Here is a 22,969-nt window from a genome sequence, read left to right on the forward strand (position 1 = left end):
TGGGTGTTTGGAAAACCTTTCAGGAATGCAAATGGTGACAAAACATCTATGGCATGCCATCAGGCACTCAGTGTAACTCTATGAAGGTTAGCAGATGGCAAAAAAAGGCATCAAGGGACCAGCATTTTACAAAACAAAGCCAAGTTGACAGATCTGAAATATAAAATGTGCACTGGTCCTGATAAAATGGCAAACAGCCCAAGCACATAATATCACTTATAATATCTGACTCTTTTTCAAATTGCAAAGGAAAACAGAAACACATGAAAATAAAAACAGCAAAAGAGAAGCTCCACACATTTTTCCAGATTCTACAAGGAACCTTTCTTTCACTTTATCTGATTATACAGAGATGGAGGCTAGGAAACACTAAAAGTAAAATAAATACATAAGAAAATAACTGAAGCACTTAGTGTTCTAGTACGGAAAATGGAATACAGTGTTGCTAACACACTAATTAATAATTTCTTCGTTATGCAAGCAGAGAAGTTGAATCATGACATGCCTAATTTTTTCCCCCTCCATTACTATGTTTTCAGAAAAATGAGAAACAAAATATCAAAAAAACCCAAGAGAACAACAAATAAAGGTAACAAAATATAGAAGTGATTGTATGAAATACAGATAGGTACCTGAATGTATAGTATAAAGTACCTCTACAGCACTGTGGTGATCAGAAATGATGTGACAATTTAAGAGGCAAGTTTTGGACAACTGTGAATGTAGATTAAAATGTAATAGTGGAGTTCAGTGCCTAAGCCATTGTTTAGGTGAAATAAATTCTTAGTGTCGGGTTGATTACTTACATTTTCTTTTGTTGTAAATGTTCATAATTGCATTCATTTTGCTTAGTGACTTGGTAAGTCATAAAGAAGAGTGACAGCAAGTAAGCCTAGAAAATGGCCCTATATAGTTTAAAAATTATTTTTAGCCCAAACAATTTTAGAACCTTTATTCAGGCTACTCGTTTCTGAATGGGAGACACACATGCCATGCTTCATCCCTGAAACACATAAATAGTTATAAAGAAAGCACTTGTTTTGTGTCATTCATAAAAGTATCAATTTCCATTTCTGGCCATATTTCATGCTACTATAAAACTGTTATAGAAAATCAATCTCCCAATACTAGAAATAGCCTCATAATTTCTAGCCTAAATTTATTCATGGTCCATTTTTATACATTTGTTCTTCTGTTAAACTGTCATTATGTTCTTTTCCCTCTTGGAGACTCACTCTGGAAGGCTAGCAAAGCACATCAGTGTCTCTGACTCTGGATCAGTTAAATGAGACATGTTTTCTTAATCTGAGATACATTTTCCATCTCTGTGACCACTGTATTAACAATTGCAAGTACTTCCCAGTCTTTCTTGTCACAGCAGCTGTGCTACGCAAACATTGCCGGGTTATTTCACATTAGATTGTGACATTTTGGTTCAAAGATTTTTTGGGTTTTTTTCCCCATTTTTTTAACATGTCCTCTGTTCTATTTTTAACATATTTATGTTTTACTGTGGAAGTCAGTCTGTACAACCTCTTCCCGAAGAGGTCAGCCTGTAGAACTATCTTAACGCTTGTCCACAGAAAAGCCTCTTACCTCTTAAATTTTCATTTTTATACTATGAAATAAAACTCAGCAACCACTAATTATGTTCTCTTTCATCTGAGGTACTTGAATAAGTTTGGGTTGGTTTTTTTTTTGTTGTTTTTGTTTTTAATGTAACACAAGTAATTTATTTTGATGTAACGTAAGTCAGTACAGCAAAAATTCAGAGTTATCAAGAAAATTGGATGTGAGAAGAAAGGGGTCACCATATCCAAGGAGGACAGAAAAATATCAAAATAATGTATTTGTTATTTTAGTAAAGCAAGAGAAAATAATACAGATATATATAAGTAATAGATGTATTTTTGTATTTCTACATATGGTGTTCACTAGCAGTGCAGTAAAAAAAAGCCTTTGTCCCTTTTTAGCCTGACTGAAGATGGTGGTATCTGGGAAATTAATAACTTTTTACAAGTTTTCAAATTGTATCACTGACCATTTTGATATATAAAGTTTTTTCAAGAGACCAGCCATAGGTCACCAACCACTACTCAGAAGCTAGCAGACAATGATGTAACTCAATTTTCTTGAAAAGGAAAACACACATAAGAACAACATAAGCCTTCAGAAAAAAAAAAAGGCCTTTTTTCAATAAGGTCCACTTGCTCCAAGTACAAATAAATGAAAATTATTTGTTTTCAAATGTGATGGAAAAAGAAAATATACATTTATAATTTACTAGCAATAATGATTAGTTTTACAAATGGTTTCAAGCTTGCCTGAGAAAGACTAATAGCATATGCTAGTACAGAAAGAACCACAGAGAGAAAGTAAGATAAACCTACTCATACATAGATGTTTTTGTGTATATATAAATCTAAATACAAGTGTATATGTGCACAAACACACAGAGGTCCCACTACATTCATTTGCTTAATTAACTCTAACTTCCAACTAAAAATCTAATCTTAAAGTGATTTTCATTTACTGTGTAATTTCAAAATAAAAGGGAAATATACATACAGTTAAAAAATACTGAAACTGAATTAGAATTTGAATCTTATATACTGTGCTTCATAGACCAAGAAATTTCAGCATCTGTCTGCGCTAATTACAGAAGATGTAATGTGTCTTAAAATGGGATCCAGTCAAGAGGTAACAACTAAATAACAATATAGACATCAAATTATTATAATCGGCTACCGGAAAGAAAACTTGGACTTGAATTATATTACACAAGAGACTAACTTAACAGAAACTAGTGTAGCCTAGATTACTCACAATATAAACTTATATTTTTACCTTCTTATTTAAATCTAAACTAGATGAAAATATGCTATCCATTTCCTACTCTGTCATCTACCACATTGAATATTTCCAGCAGGCTTTTTAACAGTAGTATTTTAATAGAAGTATTGCTTTCAGCTTAGAAATGTCTTAACAGAAATCACCTCTGCCATATTTCCTGGATATGTTCCTCACATGTCCTGCACAAGTCATATTTGCTAATTAATTTGGACATCTAGGTATTTCAGTATAAACATTAAAGTTTTTACATCATGCCTGAACATTTTTCTTGCTATTTATTAATTTTCTTAAGTAAATGAAGATCAAGTGGAATGACAATATTCATTTTTAATTCAAATAATTAATCATTATATATTAGTATTCAATTTCATGTTATGAGGAAGGGAATAAAAAGCACTTTACACTCTTAATTAGGTATCTAATTTCAACATTAATTTTCCTGTCATTTTAATTAGATTAATACAATACTTCATACATTGGGTAGAATACATTTTCTCACATATATTCAAAGCTTAAAAGCAAATTCTATTATAATATTAATATAGAAAGGACATGATAAGACAAAAATTTGTCCTGTTTGTTAAGAACTGGGAGGAGATTATAGTCAAGAAATTCAGGACTGTCCAGATAGATAGGTATACAGTGAATCATATGTAGATGCTATATAGGAATGGTGTAAATGTTAGTACAAGTAATATTTTCTAAGCAAAGCTCAAAACTATTTATTTTATTTCTCTTAAGTATTACTATTTTCTGAAGGCCTGTACATATTCTTATTTGAAAAAAATAGTTGTTATTTATTTGTATGTTTGTTTTCTTTCCTGTGTTTACAGTATACAGACCAAACCACATCTTCAGATGAATTATTTAAAAAAAACCAAAACAAAACAAAACCAAAGTACACAGTAATACCAATCGTTTTTCTCTGGTCTGTGTGGATAAAAAACCTGTTTTCCCATGAACCAAAGTGGGGGAGTGGGGGGAATCTAGGCCTTGGTCAGTGCCATCTCTTTTAAAAATAAATAAAGAAATATTTTGCCAAGACAGCTATCCAGAAATTGGTCATACTTAACAACACTGAAGTATTTTTAACAGTATGTCCCTAACATTCTACAGACTAACTCATGTATTGAAAAGACTGATGGTTTGATACAGATCATAGGTTTTACTTTTCATTCTTTGAAGAAGTCTTAATTTCATAGTTGTATAACTTATTTTAACATAGCGGAGTTGCTGTCTTGAAAAGTGTAAAGCAATTCAAGTACTGTATAAATTCAAGTAGCTTTCACAATAGTGAAAGCATGAGAGGTAATGGATGTAACTGGAAGGTGGGAAGCTCTCAGTAGATGATAAGAATTTCTATTGTGTGGCCAAACAATGGCACAAGTTGCTCAAAGAAGAAATAGAATCTCACTCCTTGGAGATAAAACTCAGTTGTGCACAATCCTGAGCAACCTGATAGAACATCCAGACTGGACTCGCTTTTTGGGGTATGGGTTTAGATGAGGTGACATCCTGAAGTTCCTTTCGGCTACAACTGTTCTAAGATTCTGAAAATATTTTCCTTCAATTCTTATCTTTAAAGAGGAGAAACAGAGTCTATTATCCTCAAAGGTCAGAGAGTTCTACTGTTTTGTTTTGGGTTTTTTTCAGAAATGCCTTGCTATAAATCTGTATATATAAATCTGTGTTTTTACATATGTGTATACACACTCACACACAGATAATACATATGTGCACCGAGGAACAGTGTGCTCACATTATCTATATAGATAAACATAAAAATCAAAACTAAGGAAATTACCTACAAAATCCTTTATGCATCTCAATTATTCAAATATTAATGAACTATACAGTCTGTCATAATCACTTCCCCAGGCCACTCTTTAGGGAAGGAAACAGTTTGCTTGTTCATTTTTAAACCATTTTTCTCAGTATTGTCTAAATGTTCCTGGAGATAACGAAGTATGACTTTCCCGATAAGCTTTTTGTGATGATTATCTGTGTAACATCTAGACACCTCATTAAAAAAAAAATTAAAAAAAAAAAATACTTTACATTCCTTCCTAAAATAGAATTGCAGTCAACATGATCTGCTTCGAGGAAGAACTGCTTCTAAGAAGTTTATTTTTTTTCCCTTTTCTATGCCCTTCTCCTCCTCTAAAACACATGAATTTTCATGATCTGTCTGCACAGTTATCATGTTCTGTCTGCATATCACTAGATGATGTAATTAACAAAAAGAGATGCAATTATCACAAAGAACAATCAAGTAAAAATTGCTCTTCAGAAACTCTCAGAGTAATACACTGAATGAGCAGGAACAGTGACCAATGTGTTTATTAGTGGTCCAATTAATACAAACCCTTACTTGCAGTTTATGTAAAGAACAGTCCATTTAGCAAATGCCCTTTTTTCCCTGGGGGTGCAAGGACTCTGGATCCTATTTAAAAACATTCCACCAGAGAAAAAATACAACAATTAAATTAAAATGAGTTCAACCATGAATTGATTAAATTTACTAGAATAAATGTACTCAATCCTGCCTTTAGAGCATATTTATTCAATGGACAATTGCCATTTAGCAATGTGCTGTAGTGAAAAAAAAAAAAAAAAAAATCTCATTTACTTAATGAATTGCATGCTAGTTCAGCATCTTGAGGAAGAAATTTATCACAATATGTAAGTTTATTTCACAGCAGAGAACAGTATTCATAGGGAGTGTGTTAATACTATTTGTTTTAGATGGTTACCATCTAGTGCCTATCGCCGTAAGAAAACACATCTTATGTTTATGGCCTATTCAGTAAAATATAGTCCCCTTGATTGTGAGCTGTGGGAACCCTGCAATCCTTCATTCCAAGAACCTGAATGAGAAGCAGAACCCTTTAGGAAACAGGCTTGCTGAACTAGAGAGTGCCATTTTCATGAAAGTGATTATTCATGCCCCTTGCTACCACTACAAATTTTAAGTATAATCATATACTGACAGGTTCGACCTATTGAAATATAAAAACCAAAGCATTTGTTAACTAAATAAGCTACCTACCATTTTTTAAAGAAAGAAATAAAGAACAAATGAATATATTTCCATATGGCAAATCACACATGATTCAGTGAGCTTTTTTGTTAGTCTTCATTCAAATTCAGCCTTTTCTTTGAGTGTCCTGAGACATGAAGAACTGTTTTACAAAAATATACTGTCATGTATTATGTAGCTCATAAAAGTTCAGTGGTTTATCTTGTTTTTTTTGCCTGTTAAATAGTACTCTAGAATTAAGTGGGTACATTATTCCTGATAACATTTTTTATGATTAGAAAAGTGTGCATCATGCACAACAGAAAATATTGAGAGAAAATAATCTCAAATATGCAACTTAATAAACATTACAATATATTTTCTTAATACTAAATATAATTGATATCACTCTAACTGGGAAAACAGATTAAAATGAGCAATTCCGATAACAAGAAATGACTGAAACTATTAGATAATTTTTCAAGCAGACTTTTTAATTATATGGTGGGGACTCCAAGCTATTTTTGTCTGGTTTAATAATCATACACTTAATCATCAGATATAATGTAGCCCTAATCTCTACAGTGACTGAAGGGTATCAAATTCTGTTAAGAAGCTAGGAACAGTAATCAACATGAAAGGAGAGAAATACACAGTTTTTGCATGAGGTATAAACAAACTGTTTCTCATGTTTTGTATGTCAGCACACTTGTGCCCATAGACGGATACCAACACAAATATTTGTGGTTTGTAATAAGTGCTTTACAAGCAGATATACATTAACCTTGCATGCCTTCAGTTATTGACAGTAACCTTGCATGCCTTCAGTAACTGACAATCAGTTAGCTCATGGTAATGTATAGATGTATCTTCAATAATCTTCTGATTTAAAGAGTAATATATTACTCTCTACTTTTATTACTGAATATCTCATCACACAGAGTTATATAACATTTATTTCCTCTAACTATTTTTTTTTCCTAAAAATAGAGGTTCTACAAGCTCCAACATTTAACTCAATTTGAATAACAACAGTTTGGCAAAATGTGTGTATTCTGAGGTATTCTGTATTTTATCCATTCATCCTTACCATCACAAGTTGGGAGTGGGTGACTCCACCAGTGATTTTTTTCACATAGCAAAGGCTCCTCATGACTCAGTCTATAACCTGGATCACAACTAAATGAGACAGTAGAACCTATAGAGAAGTCATGCCCATAACGAAGTCCATGCACTGGTATGCCAGGATCCAAGCAAGAGTAAGTATTAACAGTTACACCTAGGATTAAAAAAAAAAAAAAAAAAAAGTCACATAAACAACCTATAGACTTTTTAAAAATTAATTTAACTAATTCACTGTGCTGTGAGTGGGACTGAAGGCTTCATTAACATACTTTCAGTGAATCACCCTTGTACTATATTTCTCTCCATTACCATTCTAAGATTTTATGGATAATGAATTGCATCCTGCCACTCCCGCAGAGAAAAACATCACATAATGTACAAGATATTTAATTTGATCCTACCTCAGTAACATTACATGATTTTGTACCTGATGCAGATGTTGAAAAGCTCTGATGATCATTCAAAATTCTGATTTCCAGCCTTTATTTTTTTCTGATCAAACTTTGTTATCCTAGCTAAAATGCTTTTCATTTCTTTTGATATTTATCCTTGAAATATTTACATAGATCAATTATTTACATAAATAATTCTAATAACTAATGCTATTTGATATGTGAGATATTGAGAAGATAAAGAATAGCAGAAAAAAGAGTAAAGAGAAGTTGACTTGATAAAGAGAACTTTAATGTGTGCTAAAAATTTAAACTTTTAGATTATTTCCCAGTGAGAAGTTTAACTTCGTTATAAAAGAAACAGGGAAAAACAAAGAAAGAAACAAAAAACTAAAGGAATATTACTGATGTTAGCAAATTAGAAGTAGTAGTCAGCATAAGATTTTTTTATGGGTGTTATTCCTTTTATTTTTTTAATGGGTGTTATTCCTTTTATTCCTACACAAAAGCCATAAAATATCGTTCTTTACAAAGAAATTCAGTGTGGAAAGAAATAATTAGCACAGAAAATAAGAACATATATAATACTTCAGCTTTAAATAGGATATTTGAAGAGAAAAATGCTGAATAGAGTACCATTAATCATTATTATTATCCAGAAAGGGGACATCAGAATTGGGTTGTACTGGATAATACAAGATAATGAACCAGTAAAAATGAAACAAAAATAAAATTAATACTAGATGTCTGTATACAAACAGAAGATGTTAAGCAGAAAAATAACTACTGAAAATGGTTTATTTTGTGTAAAAAACGGTAAAGACATATTTGAAATGTTCTCTGATAGTATAAATTTAATTTTCATTCTGCACTAGTGTAAAGAGAACTGTGGGGTAGGGATAAATTTTAGAAAAAAGGGATTTTATAATGAAATTGAAGAATTCATTTATAATGAAATTTCAGGTTTCTTTTCAAACTTTAATTGAAACAGTTTGATATAAGGGTATTTCTAATAAGTGCATCTTTCCTCTTTTTGCTGTTCATATTCCCAAAGTCTAATTTGTATCATTTAACATTATTCATGTAGCCAATAATTTTAAGAATTTAGTGGTTTCTGCTGACAATATTAATCTAGATTTCCTGATTTGTAAGGATAGCCATTTTTCAAACTTCAGAATGGATGGGAATCCATTATTCCAAAGAATTTTGGAATAATAATAGGGTTTCTTTGCATTAAACAGCCAGACCTGACATTCACTGGAGTTCACATCAACCCAAATTTTATCTAGTAAAGTCATCTCCACATCTGTTGTATTCAATATCCTTATCATTACTAGTTATGAATAGTGAAAATGGCCAAAAATAATGTAAAAAATTAAGAACATCTAAAAATTGCTGGGTGACAGTTCCAAAAAGTAGGAGTATGAAACAGAAATTGATAGATAACTATGTGCTCATGACCTTTACTAAGCAAATTAGACAGTGATTACAGAAAAATACTATTTCATATGAAAATATTACTTATATTTACAAAAGGTATATTTATAAGCACAAAAAGTATGATATAATCTTATATGAATTTTTAGAATTCATGAAGTATGAAATCTTACAGATATTACCTGCTGTGTAGTTTATACGACTAAGATAATGCAAAAAATAAGACTTCTGTATGTCAGAACAAATCACATATGTAGGTTTTTAGATCCCTAAAAATCTGTAATCAAGTGTAATCCATAATCATTAGTGTAAACTGCATTTCCCATTACCTTCAGTTAAAGCTGCAGGTACATCAATCAGGACAGTAATTCATTATTTGCTTATATTTTCATAATGTTCCTGATCTCATGCACTTTTACACACACAAAAAATGTATTGTATACAATATAAGAATAACAAGACATAAAAGTAACACCCGGAAGAAACGCATTTGCTTCCCATTCCCATCTTCTGATTCTTAAAAGTATGGAACAGTACAGCAATGACATTAAATGGCAAATGAAATTACTGGTCATCCCTTGTGCAGTTTACTATCACTAAATCTTTCTCAGTTTAATATACAACAGCAATTTACCAAAGTCGACACCTGTGCATCTTTATATATTTATGACTAATCGGGAAATAGAATAATAGAATTCAGAATTACTTACTTTCATAGTGAATCTTGAATCCATTGTTAGAACGACTGTTATCAGTTGTAAAAAGAAGATAAATGAAATTGCTACTGCTAAACAGGAATTGTGGGACTTGTGTACCATTGTAAGATCCCAGAAGAGGAGACAATAAATTTGGTCCATCGTGAACTTCCAAAACATCATAGTTGAGCTCTGTCTGAAATCTGGAATTGAGGAAAGACACAGAGGCACAAATATAAGAAGCAGTTTAAAAAAATTCAATAAACCTTTACAAAGTAAGCCACAGTTTAAAACTACGCTCCTTTCCTCATCATATTCTTTTAATTATTTCTCCACATATCTATTTTACAATATCAATATAATAGTATTAATTATCCTACATAATTAATACAAAAATAAAATTTCAGGTTAGTGCCTTAGTAAGAAAAGAAATGTTTAAACTCCTTGAGCTGGTTTGTACTGCAGGACACGAAAGAAACACAAAGTTTGTTAGCAAATATTAATAGTACTTGCATATACTATTTTATTGCACAAAATTATTTTTCTTTTTAGAAAAAAATAAGTAAATCATATAGAGGATATGTTGATGCATTCTTTAATTACATCCATTCCATTTGGCACAAATATCATCAAGGTACTTTATATTATGAAAGAATTACACTCTGAGCAACTACCCTTATAATCATCTATAAGCAGGACAGAATTACTTCAGTCTGCTCTGAGACTCCAGTGGCTTTGTGCCAGTTGAGGCTCAGTTCAAAGTAGTGGCAGAAGTTATGGGAAAAAAAAAAATAAAATTAATAATAATAAAAATATATATATAAAATCCTGATTGGAAAGCACTATAAAGAAAAATGCCTGTTCAGAGACAGTATGCGTGCTGTCTCTGTCAAGGAAAAGCTGAGCATGACAGCACTGCTACGTATCTCCATGCTTGTCTTGTTTTAGATGGTACCAGGAATCCCAAACACCTGTTTGGTATTTTGACTGGTTTCTCTCATTCTCATTATGACAGATCTTACATCAATCACATTACTTTTATGGACTCTCTGATGGATTACTGAAAAAGCCTTTCAGAGCTAAAAAGAAACAGTTAACAACAGGATCCTACAAGGAACCTTCAGATATTCTTAATTCTCTCTCTGATTCACTTACATGCCTAATTCAGCTTTGTGAAATCCATTCAAGGAACTGCATGACTAACGCCAAGGTACTGAGGATCTCTGTATTTCATTATTTATGTGCCATGAGTCTGAGCCTAAAGATCTAAATTAAAGCTGCCCAAAACATGTTTCCTTTTATCCATGTCCCTCTCATATGAAATAACACAGAGAAGAGCACAGAAATAAAATAATAGGGAGTTAAGGAAATAAAGCAGAATAAGCCTAGAAGCAGGAGAACTGAAAATTTCTTTTTTTGCTAGTTTCCAAATAAACTCATAATGATACATTGCTAAAAAGCGACTAGGCAGTAACTTGCTTTTTCCAGTACTTGTTTTTCCCACTAATCCATATGAAACAGAAGCAATCTTGGAAACAGATCATTTAGTCTTGCTCTGCTTTTTAGTTCCTTTACCATAAGCATATTTGAGTGAGAATGTGTAAAAAGGCATTGACCTCATAAATGCAAAGCAACTATCCGGATAGTCACGACATGATGAAATTGAGTGTCCAAAGACATAACAGAAATCACAGAATCATAGAATGGTTAGGGTTGGAAGGGACCTTAAAGATCATCTAGTTCCAACCCCACTGCCATGAGCAGGGAAACCATCCTCTCATAAGTACTTGTTGCTCAAAGACTACATACAACACCACAAACAGAAAAATAAAGTGATGAAAAAAATTAGTAAGCACTTAAGAAAAAAAAAAAAAAAGGACAGATTTTTAGTGAGATGAGCTGAAATAAATTTGAAGGAGGATTATGTACAAAGTGGTTCTTTTTTTTTTCCTTTAATACCTTTCCTTTTGATGCTTAACTGGTTATTCCTTGGTGTGAGAAAACAGTAGGGATTATAGGAAACTGAATAAAACATACTCTGTTCTCATGTAAAACCCAATGTTCTTTCCTATTTAACCAGACATTATTCTTAAGTTAACCTGGATGGCTTCATTGCTATGTGAGGTCTATCCTTATGGGGGACTCACAAAAATTCATTCAAGCAAATAGGACAGAAACAAACTTTAACACAGGAGGTAACACACCTTTTCTATCTTATTTGAACAGATAAAGCTGCTTTAATATTTACAAAATGCGTCTTTGTTTCTAAGAGACACCAGTGTCAGGATATGAGTAGAATATCCTGCTGCACAGTGTACACTCATTAGTCAAATGTGACTAGTACTCCAATCAGTAGTTTGCTGATTAACTGTCCTAGTATTTAAATACTAATTAGGCTTAATGATAAATACTTCATTACCATGAAGAATGGCACTCATATTTCTCAATCCTATAATTTAAATTCAGCCTAAACTACTGATTTATAACAAAAATCCAACAGATTATGTATCATAGCTGTGTCTGCACAACAGGAGTAAACTCTTTAAAGTATACATGCATGATCATAAAACAAAATACGAAAAAGTTATTATGAAACCTCTGAAAGCACTAAAATTACTAGTTATTATTATTCCCTTTGTCTGTAGATCTCTTTCTTTTCATCTCTGTCTATGGCTCCATGGCACAGGAGCTCTTTAGCACACAGTCATAGAATGCAGTACCTCACACATTTATGATGTCATAAGAGAGAAGTCATAGGAAGATAGAAAGATGGGAGATTAAAAGGAAATAAACTACTGTGGAAGTGATAAACTGATGTAATGTTAAGGTGTCACTCTGTAGGAAATGGGCATTAGTAAGAACTGTTCCCTCCCTCTTAGAAAACCCAAAAATAAAGGATGTAAAGACTCTAGACATGTAATATAAATGTTTCACCCTGACTGAGAAATTAAAATTCTTTCAAATAACTACACATATTGTGGAAGTCTTAGTATCTGCACCAAGAAAGGCTAGAAAAAGTATTTTTCTTTGTTTTTCAGAACAAAGGTGAAATGTTAAGAACAGGACAAAGTATGAGTTGTTTGGAGGTTTGAGTTTGTTTGTTTGTTTTGTTTCAAATCATATACCAAAGTCAATTTCCTACAGTTTTAAAAGTGTATATTTCAACAAAATTAACCTTCTGTCTTAAGAAAGTCCATTTGAAGACTTCCAATAGGAAGGAGCGGAACAAGGACAGTCAGACTAGAATGAATCTTTAAAAAGAAGCTAATGTATGAATGCCTCAGAATGTAAATTTAAATTATGTGAAAAACAATTAAGTAAAAAACTTAACATTGGTAGTTTACAAAATGTTTTCTTTTAGTACACTATGAAGATTTATTTCATTATTTGGTTTATGCAATAACTTTTTCTTTACAGCCAAACAAGTAATTATATTTCTAAGTGCACTTGTGTGAACATATTTAGACCTATTTTTACATTTATTCCTGCACAGAAACACATAAGCATTCACACATCCATATGCAAGTAGGGCCTCTCTGAATTTATGCATGTGAGCAATATTTATGTCAGTCCAATTTATTGCAAGCAAAAAGAGTGTAAAAAATGAGCAGTAACAGAAAAATAAGTGTCATAATGTCACAACGGGATTAGGTTCTAAAGAGGGTTAGAGCTCTATCTGTGATCTTAAGAGACCACATCTTGTTCTTATTGCTGTTACCTACAAGAGTAACAGATTGAGAAATTTTATGACAAGATATTAATGCATTACTAACAAAACATGTACACAAGAGACTGTCAGATTTAATGAAACTCAGGTATAAAGGAAGAAAATTCAGCTGTCATAGAATTTTGCAAATAAAAAGGCAAATGCTTTTCACTTTGAAATTACTATCCAGATAAAATGTGTAGTCAAAAATGGAAAGCTGAATTAAAAAGAAATTATATTTCTCTTCTAAAAAACTTGAGTTAACGAAAGTTCTAAAATTTTTATTTTTCATTTGATTTACAAGACAATAAAGCAAACAAATAATTTAATTTTGGACTAATATGCATTTGATTAATTACTGCAAGAGGTAGTTATTCACTCCTTTCTGTATTTTAGTAAAAATTTGGTAAAGCTTTTTAAGCTGATGTACAGCATTAGTGATTTTGGAAGACCAGCCTTCATTGGATGTTAAGGATAGGAAATACCTTTGAAGTGTCCATATTAACTGTCCTCTGTATATATGAATGCTTCATTATAGTGTAAACTATAGTACCAGAAAAATGTTTTAAATAATCTTACCACAATGTGAAATTTTGCAAAGAGAAGATGGTAATTTTCACACCTTGATAAAAACAACTTTTGAATTGTACTAAAATTAAGTGATATCTTCTCTTTAAAATTGATTGTGACCAGGAGTAGTCAAATATACTGCATAAACAGCAACTGAAAAGTACTTGCATTATATTTGTGCACTATAACTTTGATCATCAAAAGCCCTTTTTTCCTGGATCATCATCTAACTTTACTAATATTTACCATTAAAAATAATTTAAAATATTCTTGACAATACTTAAACCATATAGCATTTCATAATTACATTGTCTCTTTTGCTTTCTCATAAAGACCTCAAATGAAATGCCCGCACCTTGCTGCCATGAGGAATTTAAGTTCCTCAGCATATTTCAATCCTTGGAATTGGGAAGGGACCTAAGTAACAGGTAGTAATGCAGGAAAAGTGGAATGCTGCAGTAATTTGGGGAAACTGGAGTTCCATCCTGAGAGCACAAAGTCCTTTCACAAAAACAGATCAGCTAATTTGATGATTAAATATTCAGTGGATAAAAATATGAATGTATTTAATTCGGTTTTTACAGGTGATTCAGATTTTTAGAGGTAGAGATTTAATGGGATTGAGAGAAAAAAATATTTCATAATTCATCATAGCAACACAGTTATGAGTAAATGAAACATGCTAATCTTTAAAAACAGACAAAATTTTTAACTGAGCCAGACAGGCTTAAATATATGCAAGATGGTAGGAATTTCAAAAGTTTTTTGGTCATTCAAAATATAAATTACACTGAAGATAAAATACATGCTCTGAAGACACTAAGGTGTTTTGGAAAATCCTACCTGACAATACAATCGCTTGATTTTAGAGGCAGTGCAAATTAATGATATAACAGAGCTAATAAACTCCTGCTTCTGGGTAAAAATCAGAAAATATTAAGTAAGAAAAACATTAGTCAAGACCTTTCAAATGTAATTTTGATAGAGTGTCCCGGTTCAGCTTCTATCACCCACTCACAATTCAAGGAATCTTTATAATACCCTGGCCAGCCTGGAGACAGGATTACTCCACTGGGAGATGAAAAATGCCCACCACATGGAGCTAAAAATGAAAGAAAGAGAGAGGTATAATAACACAGAATTATTATATGTAATTCACAATTATTACTTTCAATGTAGGATGTCTATAACCAACAAATTTTAAAAGTCCAGCTTCATGAACATACAAGGCTTCAAAGCTGACAGACTTTAACACCTTAAAAAGATAAAATAAACTGTTCAATAAGTTCTAACAAAGCTTTTATATTGTACTCTTACAGATACAATTTTCCTGTAATAAAGGAATACAACAAAACAGTATGTTTAAAAAGTGTTATTACTTCTGCTTTTAATTGTGAGCAGAGATTAGAAAAGCTTGCAAAAGTTTCAGTTCAAGCTAGAAAGTAGTGAATTGTTATTTTAACTTTGACATTAATACACTGTCATATCACATACATTTTGCTTGTCACATTGGCAGTTCAAATTCTTCATTCATGAAAAAGACATACTTACCATTCTTACAAGATTATCTGACAGTTTTGAAGCATTTGCCAAGTATATATTAAATACTGTAATATGTATATCTGGAAGCAGAATTACTGGAAATAACATGTAGTTTTTCCTTCAGACATAATAAGTAAATATAAGCTAGGAAAACTGTATTAAAACATAATTGAAACCAAAGTTGTTGGTAATAATATTTCAAGTTTTTCAATGGCTTAATGAAGCATTAATTATAGGAATAATCTCCACAGCCATAGGTATTAAAAAGATGAAGAGCATTTCTTCGGTAGCAATTCTTCTTAAATAGTTGAAGAGGAGCTAGTACAGAATAAGGGAAATTCCCAGTAGATGACCAGTGTCAAGACAGTTAGTCATAGGGCAGAAGAGAGATTCTCAGAAGTAAGAAATATGCTTGATTGATTCTGATTTTGGCTATGGAGAGTGCTAGTCTATCCCAAAGATGGTATAATCTCACAGGTGAGAAGAGTAAGAACTGTAAAATCAATACTGCTAAAACACAGATCTTTTAGGTTTAAGCCTTGCAAAGCTTTGTGAAGGTTTTTAATTTCATGCATGAATGCAAACCCATTACATCTGATGGATCTACATGTGTATGTAGTCAAGTGTGTGTGTCATCAGACTTTTGTGAGATCATCATTTCCTCAGTAGTATGGATGGGTGAGACAATGTGGAAGTACTTGGCATGTTTTTATTTGTTTTCAGTAGGAGACTGATATTCCCTAAATAGAGAAATTAACTCACAGAAATATCTTGAATTTTTGACATCTAAGAAATGCAGTAATTTCATCACTAGAAATATTAGAATTTTTAAAATAAAAACTTATAAAAAACGGTCTCCTTGATCCACAGGAGAGAAGACAGAAAAGCAACTCATCTCTGAATATATTTTCCTCTCAAAAAATAAGATATATTTTCCTTGAGTTACAATGTTACTTAACAAACAACTAATTTTAATTATTTATTCCTGGGAAGAAATAATTTGTATAATACTGGACTCTAAATTAAACATTTTCATTTATTGAAACACTTGCAAATTGCTGTCCCTTAGTAAATCCAGCTACTTCAGTAAAAACAGTTGCAAGCAGGGACGTTTAATAAGTTGATTTTAATATAATATTGGTTTTATTTTTATTACTAAAATGGACTACCTAGAATCTTAGGTATAGAAGAGGAAGGGAGGAGTAATACTATAAAAAAAGCTTTTTCATAGTTATTCTGACTTGCATATTGCAACTTTATGAGGAGACAATCAAGCTTGCTTTGATGAAAATAGAAAGTGATAAGGACCTGATAAGGTGTTAAGTTCTATCATAAGGAAAAAGAAAGTTAAGAAAAAATGTAACAGTATAAGAGATGATTTTCACTAGACTACCATAACAGCATAAACATGTAAAGCCTTATTTGGCGTATCAGATCATAATTTAGAACCTGTGAAATGTAAGCTATATGCTCTTTATTTTCTGCAACAAATATGTTTTCCATTACGGTCAACAAAGCCGCACTTAAAAGGGGAAAGCATTACATAGAGCAGGCCCTTAAACTGGTGACCACAGTCTCAAAGGATGAGCAGTCTACAATTTCTGTATTTTCAGGAATTGCTGACTGTTTTATGGAAACAGAAATCTGCAGAATGTATTAGCTATTCAAGTAAAACTTAACATTTTCTGTCACAAAATCTTTTTGATCAGACTTATTTGTATGTCCCCTATGTGAAGCAACAAAGTAAACAAGCAACATATATTTCAGTGCCTTACACAACCAGGCAGAGCAAAATTCATTGCTTCCCCAAAACATCAGCCTTGAAGAGGTAGGTATCACCTTTTGTAGACAGTGCTAAATAATACAAAGCAGACAGTAAAACTGAACCATTTACACCAATCTCTTTTCCATTACCATCTGTTGTGTGGTACAGATGTGCACTGACGCAACCTGGATGAGAATAGACATCTATTTGTCAAAGAGTTCTCAACAACACAGTATCAAACACTGGATATCCTTTATTCTAGACAGTCTAATGAAACTAATCACTTCTCAATAAGAATTGAACTAACTGGATAAGTAGATTCTCCGGGTTCAGCTTAAGAAGGCTATCAAGCAATAATCTTATATCTCATTATCTCTCCTAATTGAGGAGAAGATGGTTTTCAGGGGACACAAAAAAACTATTTACTTTTTCATAGGTGTACTTCTACAAAACATTTTGACCATAGCAACGCTACTCCTGGACTGAGGACACTGTATTCTGGAGAGCAGAACTTTTTAACGCTACTGAGATGTAAAAGGTATCAATGAGCAGATTCTAAGCTGCAAACTGCAGTAGAAAATGATAGGATTGGGTACCTTAAGGTTGAATGAAGAGATAGCAGGATTAAAATAAGGATCTTTGTCACCTTAATCTTTTCTCTTGCACATGACATAGATACGTGCCAAGAGTGAGATTTGTTCATCTGTACAAATAACTACAGAAGAACATGAACTTTAGCATGTGTATATACATATATATAAGCTTTATTATAGACAATAATCAAGTAGGTCACACATTAACTTATACACAACAGGAAAACACAGTTTCTCCAGTTAGAAGTAGGCTTAAATACTTTGTTGGTTCTGATGAATATTGGTGTAAATATACTAGCCCGTAGAACTATAAATGCATAACACAGTTATTGTTATCATGAGATTCTTTCCTTAATTGCTAATTAAGGATTTGATCTAGCCCAAATTAGATTTGGTGAGCTTCTCAGGATCTGAACCCACAGAGACTAAACCTATTTTCTAAAGGAAAACCTTAGAGAGTTGTTTTTTTCTTTTTTGTTTTTTGAATATATTTGTTTGGTTTTAGTTTTATGATACTTTTCTGAACAGATTCACCCAATGACCCTGGATTTCACCAAGCCTCAAAATTCAGACACAGCTGATATAATCAAGCTGGGAATTTCCCCTGAATTTCATTTCATAAAGTGAAGGATGAGCTTTCTTTCTTTGCCAGGCTCACCAGACACATAGACATATTTATTTACATCATAGGCATCTGTACAGTGATACAGTTTCCAGTGAAGACAAGAAATAGCCTTAAAGTGATTTCATAATGAATTTGTGAGGGTCTTTGATTGCGGGGGGCAGGTCGGGGGGAAGGAAGGAAGGAAGGAAGATAATTTTGCTCCAATTTATTGCTAATTTTGCAATAAATTAGCAAATTTGCAATAAATTGCAAATTTGCTAATTTTGCTCTGTAATTTATTTGTGTCTTTACCTAAACAAGCACATGATATGGACTATGACCACCCAGCTTTTGAACATCTCCAGTCTTAGCTTGAATTAAGAGTTCTCACAAAGGCATTTCTGTTTATTTCTTTTTATAGTATGGTGTAGGAGTTGAGGCAGGAAATTTCCATAGATGAGTATGAAGAAAGCTTTGAGGATAACAGGCTAATCACTGAATATCTTGTAGATTCATAGTTTTAGACCTTTTTTTTTTTTTTCAAGAGCTTATCACCCATGCCACAGAACAGCAGGATATTAAGCATTAGAGGAGTTATGCAGGAAGACCAAGGTTAGAGCTGCAGCACAGGTACAACAGCATAATATTACAAGAGATTATGGGAAAATTCTCCATATAACCCTCACGCAGGAAGAATGAAAAGCACAAGGACAGGAATCTCAAATTCAAATGCATCAGGGAACAGCAAAACCAGGGCTGCTCCAGTAGAGAAGAGTATCCAGGAGCCAAGAATGATCACACACACATGTATACACAGGCAGAGTTAGTACCTTCACAGACAGAGCATCATCCAGCTCCACCTGAGAAAGGTGAACAGGACTGGATTGGTGACAGGAAAGGGTCTGGTAGCAGCCAAGTGACCATCAGATTCATGTAATTTGATGAGTTAGGTCTGAGGTCAAACCAGGAACTCCCATGAGCACACTCATATCAGCAGAGAATGGGGCTGGAGACCAGCACTCTTGTGGCATTGCTGGGGCAGGGAACGACAGCCCCAGGCTGAGTTGAAATGGGATCCTGGGCCATGGGCAGGGCTGGGAGGAAGCTCCAGCAGAGCCTGGTCAGGACTGCCCTGAAAACAAGTATGCTGACCCTGTCCGTCTGCACCACATTTATTATTAAATGGTTTTCTCCTATATATTGTAATAGTTGACATTTCTGCCGTGGAAGACTGCACAACAGTCGCATTCAATGTCTCCTAGTCAGTATGTGGAGTTCATGCCTTTGACTTGATACATACAACAACAAAATTATGAGCTATGTGTGTAGGGCAAGCAAACTTCGCCTTACACGAAATGACTATTTGTTGGAGGCAAATGCGTACACAGTCAATAAGAATGCTGAACATCTCAATAGACCAAATAACATTATTAGCTTAAAAATATTTTAATTTGTCTTCAAACTTTATCTTAATTTTTAAAAATATATCTAATTCTACAGTTGATAAATACATGTGATTCAAATATACCAGTGTTCCAACCTCTAGGATACCAATATATGTTCCATTTAGAGTCTCAGAGCACCTATGTATCAGATTATTTTGTGCATGGACATATTTTAAAATACTCCTATTAATTAAGTTTTTAATGTAACATTGAAAATGCAACCTTATATTTTATTAGGAGTGTTACATTGCCCCATGAACCTTATAATAAAGCAAGTGCTTCACAGCCTGTACTAATCTGGTCTAGGGAAACTGATCCACCTTATGTCTATGAAAAAAATAATAATTTATCACAAAAAGTAAACTGGCTGCAAAGTGTGTTATAAGCAGTCACATTCATGTATTAAAATTAAGCAAACTTTGTTAGGAAATTAGTGACATAGTGAAAATAAAAGCTAAACTTTTATTTAAAGTAAAAGCTAACAAAATATAAATCAGAGATTGCACTATTATTGATTAAATAATATATTTTTTTCTTAAAACATTACAAGACACTGAATGCATTTTTTTTTCCCTTAAGGTGAGGGGATCTTAAAATACAGACAATTAATGAAGCAAAGATTATATTTTTATATATATTAGTACAAACAAGTCCAAGGAAATACGCATAACACTGTGTTTTAGAGGTCTTGATGTATGGAAGTACTTAATTTCTATAAATAGGAAGATCAATTGCTAAGAGAATCTCCCCCAATCTAGGTGTCACTGTGGAAAGAAGAATCATAAATGCTTCAACAGATAGCTAAAACCTCTCAGATGGTTTTAAATACCACAGCTAAGGACCTGAAAGAGATCAACATCTTCATTCTAATCTAGTATCACTGATCACTCATTGATTTAAAATTGTTCATCTCTCTGAAGCAGGAAGTCAATAGCTATTCTTTTGCAAAAATCTGAACTTCATTTGGTGACAACTTAAAAAACATTATATCAAGTTCTCCTGAATCAGAAAGAAATATTACACATACCTCCACATTTAGGAATAGGTCCACTCCACATTACTTTTCCATCCATTAGCATGCAAGTAATTGTTTCAGTTCCTTGTGTTTTAATAAATCCTTCCTCACATATAACAGAAATTGAGCTCCCCAGCTGAAAGTTGTCACCAAAACGCCGAGCGTTGATTGGCACTCCAGGATCAGGGCACTCATTATGTCCAAATGCTTTTCAAAAGGAAAAAAAAAAAAAAAAGAGAGAGAGGGGCAAATAGTGTGATAACTCTTGCAAGTAAGATGACATTTTTAGGATTTTATTCTGCTAGTAAGAAAAAACTATTGATATTAGGAATCAGTAAGAAACAAAAGCTTGTCCAACAGTAGAAAATGTTTACTAGTACAAAAGTTTGCTTCCAATATGATGAAGTTATACCAGTAAGAATCTCAGTTTGGACAGCTAGGCGCTGGCAGATTTCAGTGATGGCTATGTTCTTTCCAACAGCCCATCCCATCCAATGTTACAATGGGTCAGAAGCATTGACCAGAAGGGCAGGGCAAGCACCTATGATATAACAACTTTGGTCATCTTTTGTATTTTCAATTCACTGTCACAACCATTTGAGCCATACTGACCTCAGTGTGCCTGATATTGCTATAGTCTATTTTGTCTCCTGTACTGAGAGCCGATGAACGGCTACAAAAGGGATTATGTTGGTAAAAGAAAAAAAAACCTAAAACTTTAAACATATTGTTATATTTAAGGTCAAATAAATTCCTAGTATGTACAAATCCTTCCAAAATTTCAATTTTATCTATGGACAAATTAAAAAATTGTAATTTCCCTGAATTTTTAGATATTATAATAAAGACAGTCCATGTCTTTTACTACAGAATACATCTTACACTGGGACAACAAACAAATTAATCTTCCTACCAGAAGTGAGCAAAGTCATATTTACAGTAATATCATTAAAAGATATGCATTAATTAGCTATTATATTTTGATGTTTTATTTATTGAGACTACTGCATATAAATCTCAGATTTTTTTAAAAAATGATTTTTCAGTGAGAACAACTATCACAGGCACAATATTCACCTTCCTCACATATGATGACTGCAAATTATATCTTCATAAATATGCCTAAATATGCCTTTCTGAGATGTCAGAAAGGACTATGTCCTAATAAGACAACATTCACAATATTTTTCTGCAGTTTTACTAATGTGTCTGCTAGACAAAACATATCTGAGTTCCTCCATGGATTTTTTTAAAAAGTAATACTTCATTAACTTAGCAGAAAGATTTCTCATATGTTGCACTACGGAAGTATAAAGAATCATAATAACAGACAAGAGAAAGCATCAATTTATTGATATTTTTAATTAGGAAATGCTATCTATGTTGGGAATGAATAGAGTGCTTTCATTGAACAGTTGTCTACCATATGAGGATGGAATTAAAAAATGATGCAATCCCATACTTTTTCACAGGGGTTACAAGAACTTTTTCAATGTTCTGCGCAGTCATCACTTTTAGTGAGGGGATTGATTGTCTGTTTTTCTTACTAGCTTCAGACAACACAGAGATAGATTTTCAATATTGCTATCTGTAAATGCAGATAAATGTTGACTCCAGGCATCAGTTTATTAAGGCTGCAAAAGTGGTTCATTGCTCTATATTTCTGCTCAGGAACCGAGTTGTGGCTGCTACTGCTGCTTCTATGGAAGTAATGTACTGTACAGGGTGGCTATGGGAGTTAAGAGAGTGAAAGGCAACCTTTCCCAGCAACAGCAGTTACTCTCTTAGCCTAGCCTGGCTGCAGTTACATTACTTGATGAGCACTTCCGAAAAGCTTCATGGTGGACCTGTAATATTATATACAACTCTTAAACTGAAAAGAAAAAGAACACAGGGGTATATCCTTAATATTAAAATTTTACCTATCATCAATAAATCAAGAAACTGTGGAAAAGTTCTTTATGATATATTACATGCAAAAAGGAGATCCAGTTTTCCTGGCATTTATACTCATCAACTATCATGATTGTACTGGCATTTTAAGTCGCATCTAGAACACAGCCAGGCAGCATAATCATAGCACAGGATGATGGTGAAGTACTTCGGTTCTGATATCAACTCAGAAGGATCTTAAAACCTTCATTTTTTATCAAAAAAATATGAAGGTGAGGAACTGCAGAGAACTGAAGAGGTAGGAAGGCAGGAATG

The 22,969-nt window shown here is 32.8% G+C and overlaps 1 protein-coding gene across 1 annotated transcript in view; it reads right to left on the bottom strand.

Moving 5' to 3' along the window:
• LOC104522944 (CUB and sushi domain-containing protein 3) overlaps positions 1–22,969 on the bottom strand; it is a gene marked incomplete at its 3' end in the record, with an annotated part of 213,163 nt that overhangs the window by 134,235 nt on the left and 55,959 nt on the right. Inside the window, exons 6-9 of the mRNA XM_010165366.2 lie at positions 20,774–20,968; positions 14,761–14,899; positions 9,537–9,724; positions 6,963–7,151 (exon numbers count right to left, since the gene is read on the bottom strand). Coding sequence (XP_010163668.2) covers positions 6,963–7,151; positions 9,537–9,724; positions 14,761–14,899; positions 20,774–20,968 — 711 coding nt within the window. The remainder of the gene's footprint in view (positions 1–6,962; positions 7,152–9,536; positions 9,725–14,760; positions 14,900–20,773; positions 20,969–22,969) is intronic.

This window comes from Antrostomus carolinensis, unplaced genomic scaffold (genome assembly GCF_000700745.2).
Source record: "Antrostomus carolinensis isolate BGI_N321 unplaced genomic scaffold, ASM70074v2 scaffold253, whole genome shotgun sequence".
In the NCBI taxonomy this organism is placed as follows: Eukaryota; Metazoa; Chordata; class Aves; order Caprimulgiformes; family Caprimulgidae; genus Antrostomus; species Antrostomus carolinensis.